Source organism: Psammomys obesus, unplaced genomic scaffold, assembly GCF_907164565.1.
Source record: "Psammomys obesus unplaced genomic scaffold, mPsaObe1.curated_primary_1811, whole genome shotgun sequence".
NCBI lineage: Eukaryota > Metazoa > Chordata > Mammalia > Rodentia > Muridae > Psammomys > Psammomys obesus.
Window position 1 is genome coordinate 33,082,685 of NW_026587216.1, and position 14,589 is coordinate 33,097,273.

Consider the following 14,589-nt stretch of genomic DNA (forward strand, 5'->3'; position numbering starts at 1 on the left):
GCAATGCACCTGTTGAAGCCAAAGAAGAACTGTGTATGTGGGTGTTGTCTGAAATCGTAAGTTATTTGGTATTAATACTAATTCCTAAGCTGCCAGTGAGGGGAAAATCAGCTAGCTCTTGGTTTAACCAAAACTACACAGTACTTTATCTCTGACTCGGTCTCATAAAACGGACAGACCATGCACTCAGAGTTGTATCCCAGCGACAAAAGAATTCTGCAGAGGTTTGTAACTCTAAAGCGCTGTACGAACGTAAGCATCTCCCTTACGGCTTTTATTTCACAAATGGGAACAAGTTCTGGTTGACACTGACAAGGAAAACGCGGTGAGTCCGGAAGAACAAATTCTGGCGGAGCTGGCTGCAGAGAGGTTAAGTGGGAAGCACAGGGATGCAGAGTGGTCCACACTGCGGACTCGTAAACACAGACCAATGAATGGCCAGCCCATGCCATGCCCGGCCCGCCACCACCTCCGCACCACCTCCACCGCCCAGCGGCCGGCTGCTGAGTGCGGTCTTCCACCACGGCTGTCCTGCACACTGCACCCAGGCCTACGCGCTAAGGGACGGGGTGTTTTCTGTCTGGAAACTGCCCGGCGGGGCTGAGGCAGCGCTGGGATGAATACACTTCACGGCCCGCCGGAAAGGGACCGCGGCAGCCAGCGAGGCCGCTCTAAGGTAACCGGCGGCGGTCGCCACCCACTCCCTCAGCCGCCGAGGGCTCCCAGCCCGGGCTCAGCGCGGGCGTCGCCGGCACCGACGTGGAAGCCGGGAGGGAGCGCGGCCCGCCGGCCCTGACGGGCTCCCGCGTGGGCCGGTGGCGCGGTCCCGGCCGCGGCCTGCCCCGGGGACCCGCCCGCTCACCGCATTCTTTTTCTGCACCATCTTGTCCATCTTCTTGGCGATGCGAACCACCTCGTCCTCCATGGCTCCGGAAAGCCTCCGCGCGCCCGGCCGCAGCGGACAGGAAGCGAGAGAAGCTGCGCAGCGCCCCAACAAGGCGGGAAGCCGACGGCCTAGGCCTTCCTCACAGACCCGGCCGGCGACGGCGGAGGCCAAAAGCTCCGCCCCCCAGGCTCCGCCAGCCGAGCGCCGCGCGTGCCGCGCAGGCGCGATCAATCGATCGCGAAGGCCTGGAAGGGAGAGATCGCACTCGCGGGCGCGCGCTGTCCTGTTAACCTGTTCCCAGCCCCACCGTTCCGGAACTTCCGGCCCTGCCGGGATTCGCGTTGCTGGGGAGTTGGAACGGGACTTGCCAGGGTCTTCACGGCGGCCGGAGTCCAGCACTTGACGATAGGCAGCTACTGGTTCCAACGGAATCGCTCCGGCTCGGCGCCTTTTGGGACGCCGAGGAGTAGGCCTTGGCTGACGGCTTTAAAGCGCTCGAGCACGGAGACCCACTGTTGGCCTCGGCTATTCGAGCCAGCTCACCTTCTGATGGAAACCGACTTAGAAGATGACGGCCTTGAGAATTGTGACTAACCAAAAGCCAAGGTAGAAAACTGACATATGTATTGTTTGGGGTCGTTTACTTTGTTCCTTGTGTGAAAGTTTTTAATAAATCAGGAGCCAGTGAGCATTACAGATTTTGAGCCTCAGAATGTGTTCTCCCCAATGAAGAAAAATTACCTAAAACACATATCGTGTTTAATTAAACCTGCGTCACCAAGCATGAAAGAAGGCTGTGGTATATTTGTGCTTTAACACTTTAGGCTTCATTTAATGAGCAAATAAAGTACATTTTCCCAGGGTAACAGTAAATTCCATTTGACCAGTTTCGATTGAAATGAAACAGTTCAGTAGCATTTTTCACCCACGACACATGCTTTCCATTGTTATCTTTGTCCTTGTCCCTCAATATCCTTGTAAGGTAATAAAGGGGTGGGGAGAGAAGAATTTTTCTCATATGCAGATGAGAAACTAGGTCTGTGCCCTGTTAAACCATTGACTGCCAGTTCATACTATTCTCGGTTATTATCATCCCACAATTAATTACCATTAATCAAAATCCACCACCTAATAAGATTCTCTCTTATACTAACAGCCTTTTAGGGTTCGTATGGGGAGTGTCTTCTTTCAGGGTCTCTTACTGAACTAGAAGTTTGAGGTTGACATCTAGGCTGATTAGGCAGCAAGATAGGCCTCTCTTAGACCCCCAGTTGTGGTTACAGGAATGCATTTCTATGCACAGCTTTTTCATGGGTGCTGGGAATTCAAGCTCAGATCCGCAGGGCCTCACATTTGCAAAGGAAGTACTCTTGTTCACCGAATTAGCTCCCCAGCCCCAAGCTGATTAATTTTTAACTGTGGTAGGATAAACATAAATTTGCCATTTTAACTTTTGTGTTTTGAGACAGCGTCTTTGTAGCCTAAGCTGGCCTCAATTCTCTGTATAGCCCAGGTTAGCCATAAACTCCTGATCCTCCTAGGATGGCAGGCAAGCACCACCATACCTGGTTTTACTGTTTTCAAGTACAAGTCTGAGGCATTTACAGAATGACAAGTGCTGTGTGTTTATGACCACTAGACATTTCCCAGGTTTTCCATAATTTTATTGTCAGGTCCAGAAGAAATCAGGACAAATGGTACCCATTAGCACACCTCCATGCTCTCTCAGCATTGCATGAACCTGTTATAGAGTCCATGCTGGCATCCTGGCTCCTCTCAGCTCTTCTCATCCTAGCCTCCCTACTCTGAAATTCTCCCAGCTCATGAGCTTCCTTCTCCACAGCTTCTGATTCCTATATAACCCTGTCATTTTGGCTGTTGCACCATCTTGGTGCTTGGTACTCTCTCTTGGTACCTTCTCTTGGTCTTATCTCTCTCCACCTACCCACCCCTCTCATAGCCCCGTCCATTCTACTGGCCGTGTTTAGTCTACTACTTTACCTCCCTGCTCAGGACTCTTCATGATGCTTCTGGCTGTAGTACCCCTCATATCAACAATAAAGACCTCCCTTTCAGTTGGGTGGTGGTGGTGACGATGCATGCCTTTAGTTCCAGCGCTTGGGAGGCAGAGGCAGGTGGATCTCTTGAGTTCAAGGCCAGCCTGGTCTACAGAGTTCCAGCACAACCAAGGCTACACAGAGAAACCCTGGTAGAAAAACAAAAATAATAAAGTAAAAATAAAGACCTTCTTCCTTTCAATAATACCTTGGAAAGGTCATGCCCTCACTTTATACATTTATCACCTCCAAAAATTGTACAATTTTGCCTAAGTTTTTAAGATTTATTTTTATTTATGTCTATGTGTGAATGCCTTTTGCCTGTAGAAGCCAGAAGAGGGTATCAGTTACCCCAGAACTGGAGTTATAGGCAGTTGTAAATCACCATGTGGGCCCTCAGCAAGAACAGCAAGTGCTTTTAACCTCTGAGCCCTCTCTCCAGCCCCTATTTTCCTATTTTGTACCTGGATTGTCTTTGTTGCATTATAGTTTTTATATTTTGGACACAACTCTTAGGGAATGTTTCCCCATCATGCAGGCTGTCTTCCTCTTGGAAGTTGGTCTGGTGTTATGTATTCAAATGCTAAATACTGGCTCCCAAGATCTGGTTGCAGTCTAGTGGAGTGAATTCTCAAATATACCCACCCATCTTTGTTGTATAAACTTTGCTCTACCTAATTTAAAGTTAATTGGTTAATGAAAAAGCTAGACAGCCTATAGCTGGGTAGAAGAGAAGTAGGCAGAGCTTAGGCTCCCATGCTTGTGGTCAGATGAGGACCACAGTGTGGAGAGGAAGCCAGAGAGAAGGAAGTAGTCATGGGAACAGTATGGAACAGGAGCATGTGGCCATGAGGGCTGGCCTGATGGAACAGATCTAGCCCAGGCAGGAACAATTTGGTAAGTAACTTGGGGTGTGTAGCTAGGAAATAGCAAAATAGAGGGCTGATACCTGCCTAGTTATTGTGCCTTAAAACTTATAAATCTAAAAGGTCTGTGTCTTTTTTCAGGAACTAAATGAAGTGTGGTAGGAAACCAAAATAGATATTTAGTAGCAAAAAGGGACATACTGACCCCCCCCCCCAAAAAAAAAGTTATTGCAGTATCTTCCCATTCATCTTTTTCTTCAATACTTGCCCTTTTGCTACTGAACTATAGTTTGATATTGTGTGAAAGTACTCCTGGTGTCTGGTCACTTAGACCAGCCATAAATTCCTGTACAGTGTGACACTGACCTAAGTTATGGGAACTACGTGACCACTTAACTATTTCTCCACTTCTGTAAATAGTGCTTGCTTGCTGCAATGTCCACATCTGCTTTTCTGTATATGTCACGATTGTGGTCTTTGCCTTTAAGAACTCAAAACTGATGGTCGAGGTTGCTTCCTGATACTCTGCCTGGGACAGCTTTGCTGGCAGTGAATAAAGATGAGGACTTACACAGTTATCTTGGGAGTTTTTTGTATCTGGTGCCCTATAGTAATGTCAAATCTCAGAAGCAATTGCCAGACCCAAGATCATGAAGAGTGATCATTGTCATTTTAATTATATTGTCTTCTAATGCATTAAAGTTATTTCCATTAATCTGGAGCTTCTTTAGATTCTTTTGGCAATATAATTTTTAAGGAATCTTTACTATGGCTAATTTATTTAGTGTTTAGAATGTGATTGTAAATGGAGTCTTAGTTGCTCTTATTGGTAGTGTTCACACAATGTTCTTGTACTGATCTTTTCTCTTTAAAATTTGTTGGTTTATTCGCTCTCGTGATTTATTAGGTTGTTTTTTGAGACAGGCCTTGGTCTGTTGACCACCACTATCATGGAGCCAAACAGCTGCCATGAGTTCATTTGTACCTGCTTGGAAAAGCTCATCATAGCTGAGTGTGTTGACTGCTGAAGGTCCATAGAAGCAGGAGCCAGGATCATTAGACCCTCACCTGAATATCCAGACACTCCTCCCCAAAGTGATTGTATGCATTTCTACCCTAATTACAGTTGGCTTCAGGATCCTGGGGAAGGGGCTCCATTATCCTTAGGGAAGCAGTTATCTATGTGAAGGGGGTAGGGAAGGGGCATACTTTGCTCTGTGGCTGCTTTAGGATCATCCATGCACTGAATAAACCTTATAAATTCATTGGTCCCTCAGAGTGGTGGTTGTTTTGTTTTTTGTTTTTTTGCCTTTGGAACTTTAGAAATGGGTAGAAAACATGAATAACTTACTGTTTAACTAGGGTTGACCTTGAATGTGCTTTCCAGCCTCTACCTCCCAAGTGAGAGGACTACAAGGCCTGTCACTATATCTAGCATCATTGCTTTTTAAAAAATAGCCAGGCAGGTGGTGGTGCATACCTTTATCCCAGCACTCTGGAGGCAGAGGCAGGTGGATCCCTGTGAGTTCAAGGCCAAGAGCAAGTTCCAGGACAGCCAGAGCTACTACACACAGAGAAACTCTGTCTCAAACACACACACACACACACACACACACACACACACACACACACACAAGAAAACAAAAACAAACAAAAAAGTACTGATGTAAAAACCACAGCTTTCTTCTTAAATGCAGTAAGATATAGTTTACTCTTGAGCCATTTTGAGACCATGGCCAGGAAGATAGATTTAGTTTATCCCAAATTCCATGTTCCAAAGTAGAAGCAGTTGCATGAAAGCTTATAGTTCTACAAGAGTTATAAATCAAGGCAAGTGGCAACATCAGAGTGGTTACAGTAAGATGTGGGAACCTTTTGGGTTGGTGGAAACTAATGGTCTGCTAAGATTTGAAAAGCTTCATCTATATTAGTCACAAGATTTCAGTTTAGACAGAGGTGGGCAAAAATACTGTTTCAGAGGGCTTAAACTAGCCCAAAGTTGGGTGGGTCTACAGAATTCCAGTCTCTTCACAATACTGCAGAGCTATTGCTGGAGCCCTACAACTTTTAACTTTCAGTGTGCTGTTGAATACAAGTAAAAATAGTTCTCTTTTCCTTGTCCCTGACCTTAGGGAGAAAGTTTTATGTTTCCTTTGTGACATATATGTCCACTATTTTTTATAGACACATTCAGTATTCCTACTTCTAATTTGGTGCTTTTTCGTAACTTGTTGAGAATTAGGTGCTACTTTTCCTTTATCCTATTTGTTAGTTTCCTGCTGAAGGACTACTTCCCAGCTTCCCTTGCTGCCTAAGTCATCCCCCCACCATTTGGCCATCCAAACACACAGGTAACAAGATGTCCCCTCAAGGTGAATAAACAAGGTCCCACCTAAGGTCAGACCAAGCCTCTCTTTCTGCCTTCTCTCTCTATAGCTTCTCTAAAAACAAAAAACAAAAACCCCCTAACACTATTAATGTGTTGCATAATAGTTGCTTTTGTATGTTGAACCACTCTTACATTGTGGATAGCTCAATATTTTAAGTATGCTTTTAGATTGGGTTTACTTACATTTTGTTTAAGATTTTTAAAAAATCTTTATTGATAAAGAACGGAAGCCTATAGTGTGGCCTTAGTACCTGGTGATACTGGTTTCATAGACTACTTCAAAGAGGTGTTCTTTCTTGTAGTTTGATATAGTTGAAAAGTATTGTTGTAGAAAGGACAGAATTACAATGTGAAGATCTCAGTTGACTACAACAGCTTTTTAGAGTCAATAAAACTCCATTCCATTGAGGGGGAAGAACACATGTTCGGATGGGTTAAGAACAAGAGCTGTTAGAGACAGGAAAAAAGATGAAGAAAGCAGATATTAAAGAATAATTTTAAAAATCAGATTGGTTACTTTCCTTGTAAACTTGAACAGAGAACAATTTAGAAAAAGAAATCTGCATTGTTACCTTTGTGTGAGGTTAAGGAGAGTGAACTATATTATCCTAACTGAAACTGGCTTGTTTAGAGAATTTGACAACCTCCACCCCCAATATTTCTGGGAAGGTCAAGATAAAGTTTTCAGTTTGGTAGCTGAAAACTTTGGGATAAGTGGCTCCATTTCAGCATTTTTTTGCTGGGCTCTAGTCAGTTTGGACTAACCAAAACAATGGCCTCTTATAGGTTTTATCCTTAGTGTTAATTCTTTAGTTGGTAGAATTCAATCACCTCTTGAACTTTTTTTTTTTTTTTTTTTAATGGATCCAAGCTCATTGTTTCTGTATTCTTGGAGCCAGTCTGGGCAGTTTCTATTTTTATAGGAATTTTTCTCATGTTTATCTAGGTTATCTATTATCTTTACAGCACTGTGGCCTGGACCTATAGCGTCAGACATTCTACCCAGAGCCCCCCTTTTCTCACAAAGAGTTGTTTATAATATTCTAATCTTATCTCAGAAAGTGTGCCAGGTAGTTTTGTCAACTTGACAAAAGTCATCTGCAAAGGAAGGCTCAATTAAGAAAATGCCCCCATAAGATTAAAAAGAAAGCCTGTAGGACATTGTCTTAATAATTGATGGGAGGACAAGCCCATTGTGGGAGGTGCCATCTGAAGACTCATGGTCCAGGGTTCTATAAGCAAGCAGGCTGAGCAGTCCTTGAGGAGCAAGCCAAAAACAGCACTCCTCCATGGCTTTTGCATCAGTTTCAACTTCCAAGTCCCCTGCCCTGAGTTTTCAGTGATGGACTATTATCTTGAGGTATAAGCTATAAACTGAAATCCCTTCCTGTTGCTTTGATGGTGGTGTTTCATCACAGTAATAGTAACCCAAACTAAGAAAGTAAATCTTTATTTTCCTTAGTGCAAAAGCTTTTCGAAAAAAAAAAACTTTTAGTTTTGTTGACTCTGTTGTTCCTCCAATTTTATTTCTTTTCTATCTAATCGTTAACATTTCCTTCAAACAGCTTAAGAAATGTCCATACATTTTGGAATGACTATACCATTTTATATTCTTACCAGCAATGTATTAGACATCCAATTTCTCTACATATGTATCAGTACTTGGCATTATAAGTATTTTTAAAATTTCCCATTTATTTCTGCATATTTATGCATATATTCACATGCCATGGCACATATACAACAAAGAGAATTTCTTTTTAGTTGGTCCTCTCCTTCCAGCACGTGGGATCCAGAAATTGAACTCAGGTTATCAGACTTGGCACAAGTGCCTTTACCTACTGAGCAATCTCACTAGCCCCATTATTATTATTTTATTAAGTCTTACTGTGGTCCCAACTTCCAATTCCCTTATGGTTTGTAATACCAGTCATCTTTTCTTATCATATATATATATATATATATATGAAACTTTCTCAGTGAAACATCTCATGTTTTTAAAAATATGTTTTAATGTATAAAGATATAGTTAAATAATTTATATTACTTATCAAGTTTGCAAACATTTCTTAGTTTTTGGAGACAGGTTCTTACTATGTAGCTCTGGTCTGGAACTTGGTATCAAGACCAGTCTAGCCTTGAATTCACAAAAATCCACCTCTCTGGGATTAAAAGTGTGCCACCACACCCACTCTTGCTTGTTTTTTTCTGACAGGCTTACTGAAAGAGCCAAGTTTTTAACTTTTGTATGAGGTATAAGGTTTAGATGAAAATGCTTTGTCTATGGTTATCCAATTGCTCATCCCCTTATATAGGTGGTGTTTGCTATTTTGTGGGGTCTGACATGGTTTGTTCACAGCTGAGATTAATCTTTGTAAAAAAATAAAATAAAATAAAATAAATTCAGTGAGGGCTTCTCCAGAGCCTATTTGTAGAGGAATTTAATTCAGAACATGGCTGCTCTGGTAAGAGATCACAGCCAAAGTCCTTCTAGGTCTGTGTGATCTAGCTGGAATACAAACATGGAAATCTCTTGAGTTCAAGGCCAGCCTGGAATAGAGCAAGTTTCAAGTAAAGAAAAGCTTAGGTCCAGGCATGGTGGTACTCACCTTTAATCCCAAACAATGAAGGTAAAGTTAGTTCATAAAAGGAATCATACAAGTTTGAAAGCAATGTCTAATTGAATGGCAGACAAAGTAATGAATCAGAGAAAGTTCTGATAGAATAGGAAATGCCTAACTCTAATGAGAAAAGAGAAGAAAGGGAAGCTACTTAAGGGAGCGGCACAAAGAATGAGGGAGAGGGGAGGCAGTTTTCCTGGGACAATAATATATAGAGGGGCAGGTATCAAAGAGAGAAAACAAGCTAAGACTCAGGTGAAGACAAAACAAGCCAGAAAATGTAAAGGAGTCAGAAGGTTAAAACACATTGCTAGAGTTAGTTTGAGGCCAAGCAGAGCAATTCAGAGACCAAGAGAAAAGCCAGATTAAATAAATCAGCTGGGAGAAGAGTCTGAGCCAGAACAGCTGAGTTGAACCAGCTGGCAAGATTCAGAAAGAAAAAGAAAGACAACTTATTCAGAGTTAAGTCTTGGAGGCTGAAAACATTCTAGGCCTAGAAGCTCCCATACGATTAATCAGGTAAATAAGTTACTTGTACGCCTTGCTTAATCTTTTTGTAAATGAGGTGGACCTTTTACTGGGCTCAACTTTGTCCCAAGCTCTTAAAGCCGCTAGGCGACATGTCCTACAGTGGCATCATCAAATTGAATCTGTTCTTGTATATCAAATTACTGCCCTTCATCCAGCACCTGATCTTTTTACCTTTTATTATATTCATTCCCCTCATTCTATTTCAATGTTCAATATTCACGGCTTCTTAGCTCCACCATGTTACCAGTGCAATTGTGGATCAGCCCCTGTCAGTCTTAGGGAATAATTCTGTTTTGAGTAGCCCAGTTAGTTATAATTTGTTTCACTTACGGTGAATGTATCCTATAAGAAACCATAGACTCAACACCTTAGATCTGTCATTTCTATAGGATACCATCCAATCTCATCATAACCATGTTCCACCCTGTTAGCAGGCATATGCTATATGACTACTGGGAAGGCTGATGGTGATTTAACCATTTTTCTCAAAATGGGCTTTCTCATCAGACTGTCCTCCTGTTTTTTCAGCCTTTCTCTAACCTGATCACACTCGGTCAGTTTCTTTCCCTCATTTCCTCCTGAGGGAAACTTCTGCTCTCTTGCTCAAGTTCATGGGGACTGGGCCCCTTTTGTACTCCCTTTTCCAGTGCTACTCGTTTCCCAAGAGCTTGCATTTCCACCCACAATTTTCCCAGCTGCTCAGCCATTCTCCCACAATCTTTCTTGAAACAGAATGTAAGAAAACAAAAAACAAAACAAACAAACAAAAACAGAAAAATCCCCTCTGGGAACAAGGCAGGGGTGGAGGAGTGGGGGTTGTGATTTATACAAGAAGTAGCCCCAATAATTTTGTTGGCATCTTGAAACAAAATATTCATTCCTTTGTTCCCTGCCATTTTCTCTACCACACTTGAAATCAGATTTCCAATTCTACCTACTCCCTTTTCTGGGTGCTACTTGTAGCCAGCATTTACTATTTGTGAGTTCCTTTCTCTCTTCCCCCTTCTCCACCCTTTTACTTCCCCTTCAACTCCCTAACATTAGATAGGAGACAAAAGGATAGAGAGGAAAGGGGGCTGACGCTATCATTAGACTACTTCCTGTTGAGTTACTTGGAACAAGTTTGATCTACTTTCTTCGTGTTTCTTTGCACATGACAACCTAACAAAACTTCAACCAATAGCATCCAACCACCAAACAGACATACCTACCCATCGGGCTCTAGCAATTTATATATCCTCTGAAAAGTCCCCAGAATGCCAAAGGTCATACAAGCGCAGAAACCACACAGCAGACAAAACCACACCACTGTTAGAGCACGAGGCAAGGCATAGTGAGCTGCTGCAAAGTAGCCCCATATCCCCACACCTGGGATTAAAACGAGAATATTCCCATAACATCTCTGTTTTCTAAAGAAACTAAAATTCTCACTACTCCCTGTGCTTGAATTTCTGGTACTATTTGAAATGTTGCACTTTTCTTTTAGAGCATCATTTCAGCCAGTCTGTTCTTTTGTCTTTCACATGCATTTCAGACTACCTGTGTATTAACAACTCATTGGGATTGTATAGGAATTGCGTTAAACTTTGTGCATTGATGTGGGGAGAATGAACATATTTACTATACAAAATCTTCCAATTTCTGTTAATCCACTTTCTTGAAGCAATAAAATAAAATACAGGATAACATTAAAAAGGAGGTTCATGTGGAGACAGCTTCCTTGGTTGGGATTACCAAGATGGTGCATGGCATGTGTATCAAGAGATACAGAGCTTGTGTTGACTATTTTCTACCTCTTATAAAGCCACCATGATTAAAACGCAGGGTTTCTGCCATAATGACTAATCCAAACTATGTCCAAAAAGTCTTCCCAATAAACATCATAGATTGTTTCTGTTCTTGTGATTGTTATTAACCTGACAGAAATTAGAATCACCTGCCAGACTGACCTCTGGGCAAAATCCTAGCACTGCTCTCCAGGAAGGGGGATTCTGAACCATATAGAGTAAGCTATTGAGCACTGCCCAGATCCTTTTAAACTTCTGCTGTTATGTCTTCCCTACTACAGTGGACCACAACTTAGAGCTGTGAAATAAAAGTCAAATCAGCCTATCACAGCAACAGCAAACTAAGACAACTCTCAGTATCAAAATGAGTTGAATTGCAATATATGAACCACAAAGGACTTGTTCAGACCACATCCCATCCACAGCCTGATCCACAAACAGCATATATTTAGATTTTCATGATCTTTTTCCCTCCAAAACCTGTAATTTAAAATTTATTCATTTGTAAGCAACAGTAAATGATAATTTTTATTTCTACAGACTAATTGCCAGTATATAATCTCTACAATAATAAACTTTATTGCCTTGTACCACAATAAAGTGGTTTAATAATCAGTGTGTATCAAAAGGCAGGTGTCCTTTCTCCCATTCCCATTCATTTCTACTCTCATTTCTTTACACAGAACTCCACAAAGATGTCTGTGTATGTGTGAATTAAAATGTGCAGCCGGGCGTGATGGTGCATTCCTGTAATCCCAGCACTCAGGGAGGCAGACAGGATTTCTGTGAGTTTGAGGTCAGTCTGGTCTACATAGTGAGTTCCTTGGCTACATAGTGTAGCAAAAGCTATACAAAGAAACCCTGTCTCATAAAATGTACAAGTGTGTGAGGCTAGTAGGTGTAGATTCCTCTGAGGCTGGAGTTATAGGGAATTGTGAACTGCCAGATATGGAGTGCTGGGAATTGAACTCCCATCTTCTGGAATAGAAAGTGTTCTTAGCTGAGCCATCTCTACATCCCATATTGTGTAAACCTTAAATATTCATGTAGTATACCCTGAACTGGTTCCAAACTAAGATAATGCATGCATTATTTTTTTTTAAATCACTTTCTGCTCATTTCTCAATTCATTCTATGGTATTTTATTTATCTGGCCCACTTTTGCCTTTTGAGTTATTTCAGCTATTTTTGCTGTCTCTCCACTGAGATCTTTAACCTGAGTGTCTGGTTTTCCTATCTTACCCACAAATCTGCATTGTGAAGCCATTTCTCCTTGCTGTCTTTAACATTCTCATACACTGTCCCCAGGCTCTTTTTCTTCAAGTTCCTAAGTATCTAATGACTATCTACTTTCATCGCTGGCACACCTTCACTGCAGGTTCTGTATGGTTTGAGGGCCCTCATTTCTAATAGGACTAAACATACAGAACTCTAATCCCAGCACTCCAAAAACAAAACCTATGAAACTCTACACAAAGCATTTTTAAATGTCTACCTCTTCAACATGCCTGAGTGGCAGGACTGAGCTATAGAGGTTCTTGGTATTAATTTATAATTAATTGGCATTGCCAATCCATATAATACATGTTTAAGACCAAAATACATGTGAGAACAAGTTTCTGGCTAAAGAATTTCAGAAGGATGTCTCCCTTTTAAAATTCAGTGTACAGGTCCAAAGAAATAGGATTCCTTTATTTTGTGTTGAGAAGCCAGGCCATTTTTCTAGTTCACCTTGTGTGCATCCTCTAGGAGCATGATTTTATAGTGGTAGATTATTTCCACACCTTTCCTCATCGGAGTCCAAAGTTAAATGTGCCACATGAGCGGTTTCATTAATTCCCTTAGGCTCTGGAAATCACAATTTCTGCATGGTGCGATGATTTACATCATAATCTGACTCAGAATTTTTAAGGTGTTTTGCAGAATGTGAAATATATTTTTGTTTAAAACATACTACCCTGTGGAGGTACAGAGTAAGATGTGAAAGACCACGTGGTTAGGCAAATTAATTTGAATTCCAACAATTCTAGTCCCAGGCACAGCTTACCTCTGTTCTCTTTCCTTTCAGTTTTTAGGAACTTCTACAAAATAAAATGTTTTTATTAGGAGTGTGGCAAGGGTTCCATACAACTACTTCCAAAAGATAATGAGACCTACTGCAAAAGCAGGGAAGATTCTGTTATGTATGACTACAATTAGTTAGGAATGGAATGTCTTTTCTTGCTCAGAAATAAAAAGCACAGGAAATGTGCTGCTTTGCAGGATAAATCTACACAAGTGCATGTTAGAAATGACAGTATTATTGCACATCTCTGTATTAGTTACTTTTTCGTTACTGTGATACAAGTGACCAAAATCAATTTATAGAAAACCAGATTATTTTGGCTTAATATTCTAGGAGGATAAGAGTCTGTCCTGGTGCCAGGCACAGTGGCACACCTCTGTAATCCCAGTACTTGGGAGGCAGAGGCAGGTGGATCTCCATGAGTTTGAGGCCAGTCTGGCCTATGTAGTGAGTTCCAGTACAGGCAGAGCTATAAAGAGACACCCTTGTCTTACACAAGAGTCCATCTTGGTGGAAAGGCATAGCAGCATTCAATGGGCATGAAGGGCATGAAGGCAGGAGCTAGAAGCTGAGAGGTCACTTCTCAATCATGTGCATGAAACAGAGAAAACAAACCTGAAGTAGGACAAGACTTTAAATTCCTAAAGCACAGCACTACAGTGATGTGCTTCTTCCAGCAAACCTGCCCTTCCACATAAACTCTCCAGACAGCACCACCAACTAGGGACTGAGCCTATGGGGGACATTTCTTTCTAAAACCACCACAAACTCTCTTGCCACCGGGACTATGCCAAAATCAAACAAGCAGGATCCAAAAAAAAAAAAAAAAGGTAAGCTGGTCAACTTCAAGTATTTCTTAAGTAGAAACTGAAAAACACTAACACAAAATAGCCCTGTTCTGGTAAAAGTTTGAACCCACAAATAAAATACATGGAGGAAAAAATATTTGGACAACTGATATAAGGCACTTATTTAAAATTCCTAGTGATAACTATATTAAAAGATGAAAACACCCAGTAAAGTTCCTTAAATAGGTTTAGACACTGAAAATGAATTTTTTAGCATACTAAGCAAAATACTTTTTTTTTTTTTTATCATGGCTATAGTTCCATTCTAAGCTAATCATATCACATCAAAGTTTCTCTCCCAGTGCATTTTCTCATGATAACATTTCTATATTCTTTCAACACGGATCATTCCAGGGTTAACACCTGTGGTGGTGTCACCTGTAATTCCAGGGCTAGGAAGTCAGAGGCAGGAAGACTGAGACCTCGAGATCAGACTGGGCTGGTTATAAGGGAGACTTTACTTCAAAAACCAATGCAAAACTTGAAAAAACAAGCAGGCCACAGGAGCACATATCTATAATATCGGCACTTGGGAGGAA

At 41.6% G+C, this 14,589-nt stretch overlaps 1 protein-coding gene across 1 annotated transcript in view; it reads right to left on the minus strand.

Moving 5' to 3' along the window:
• Tcea1 (transcription elongation factor A1) overlaps positions 1–1,154 on the minus strand; it is a 35,147-nt gene extending 33,993 nt beyond the window's left edge. Inside the window, exon 1 of the mRNA XM_055603272.1 lies at positions 863–1,154. Within this exon, the coding sequence (XP_055459247.1) occupies positions 863–925 (63 nt within the window). The 5' untranslated portion in view covers positions 926–1,154. The remainder of the gene's footprint in view (positions 1–862) is intronic.
• Between the last annotated feature and the right edge of the window lie 13,435 nt (positions 1,155–14,589).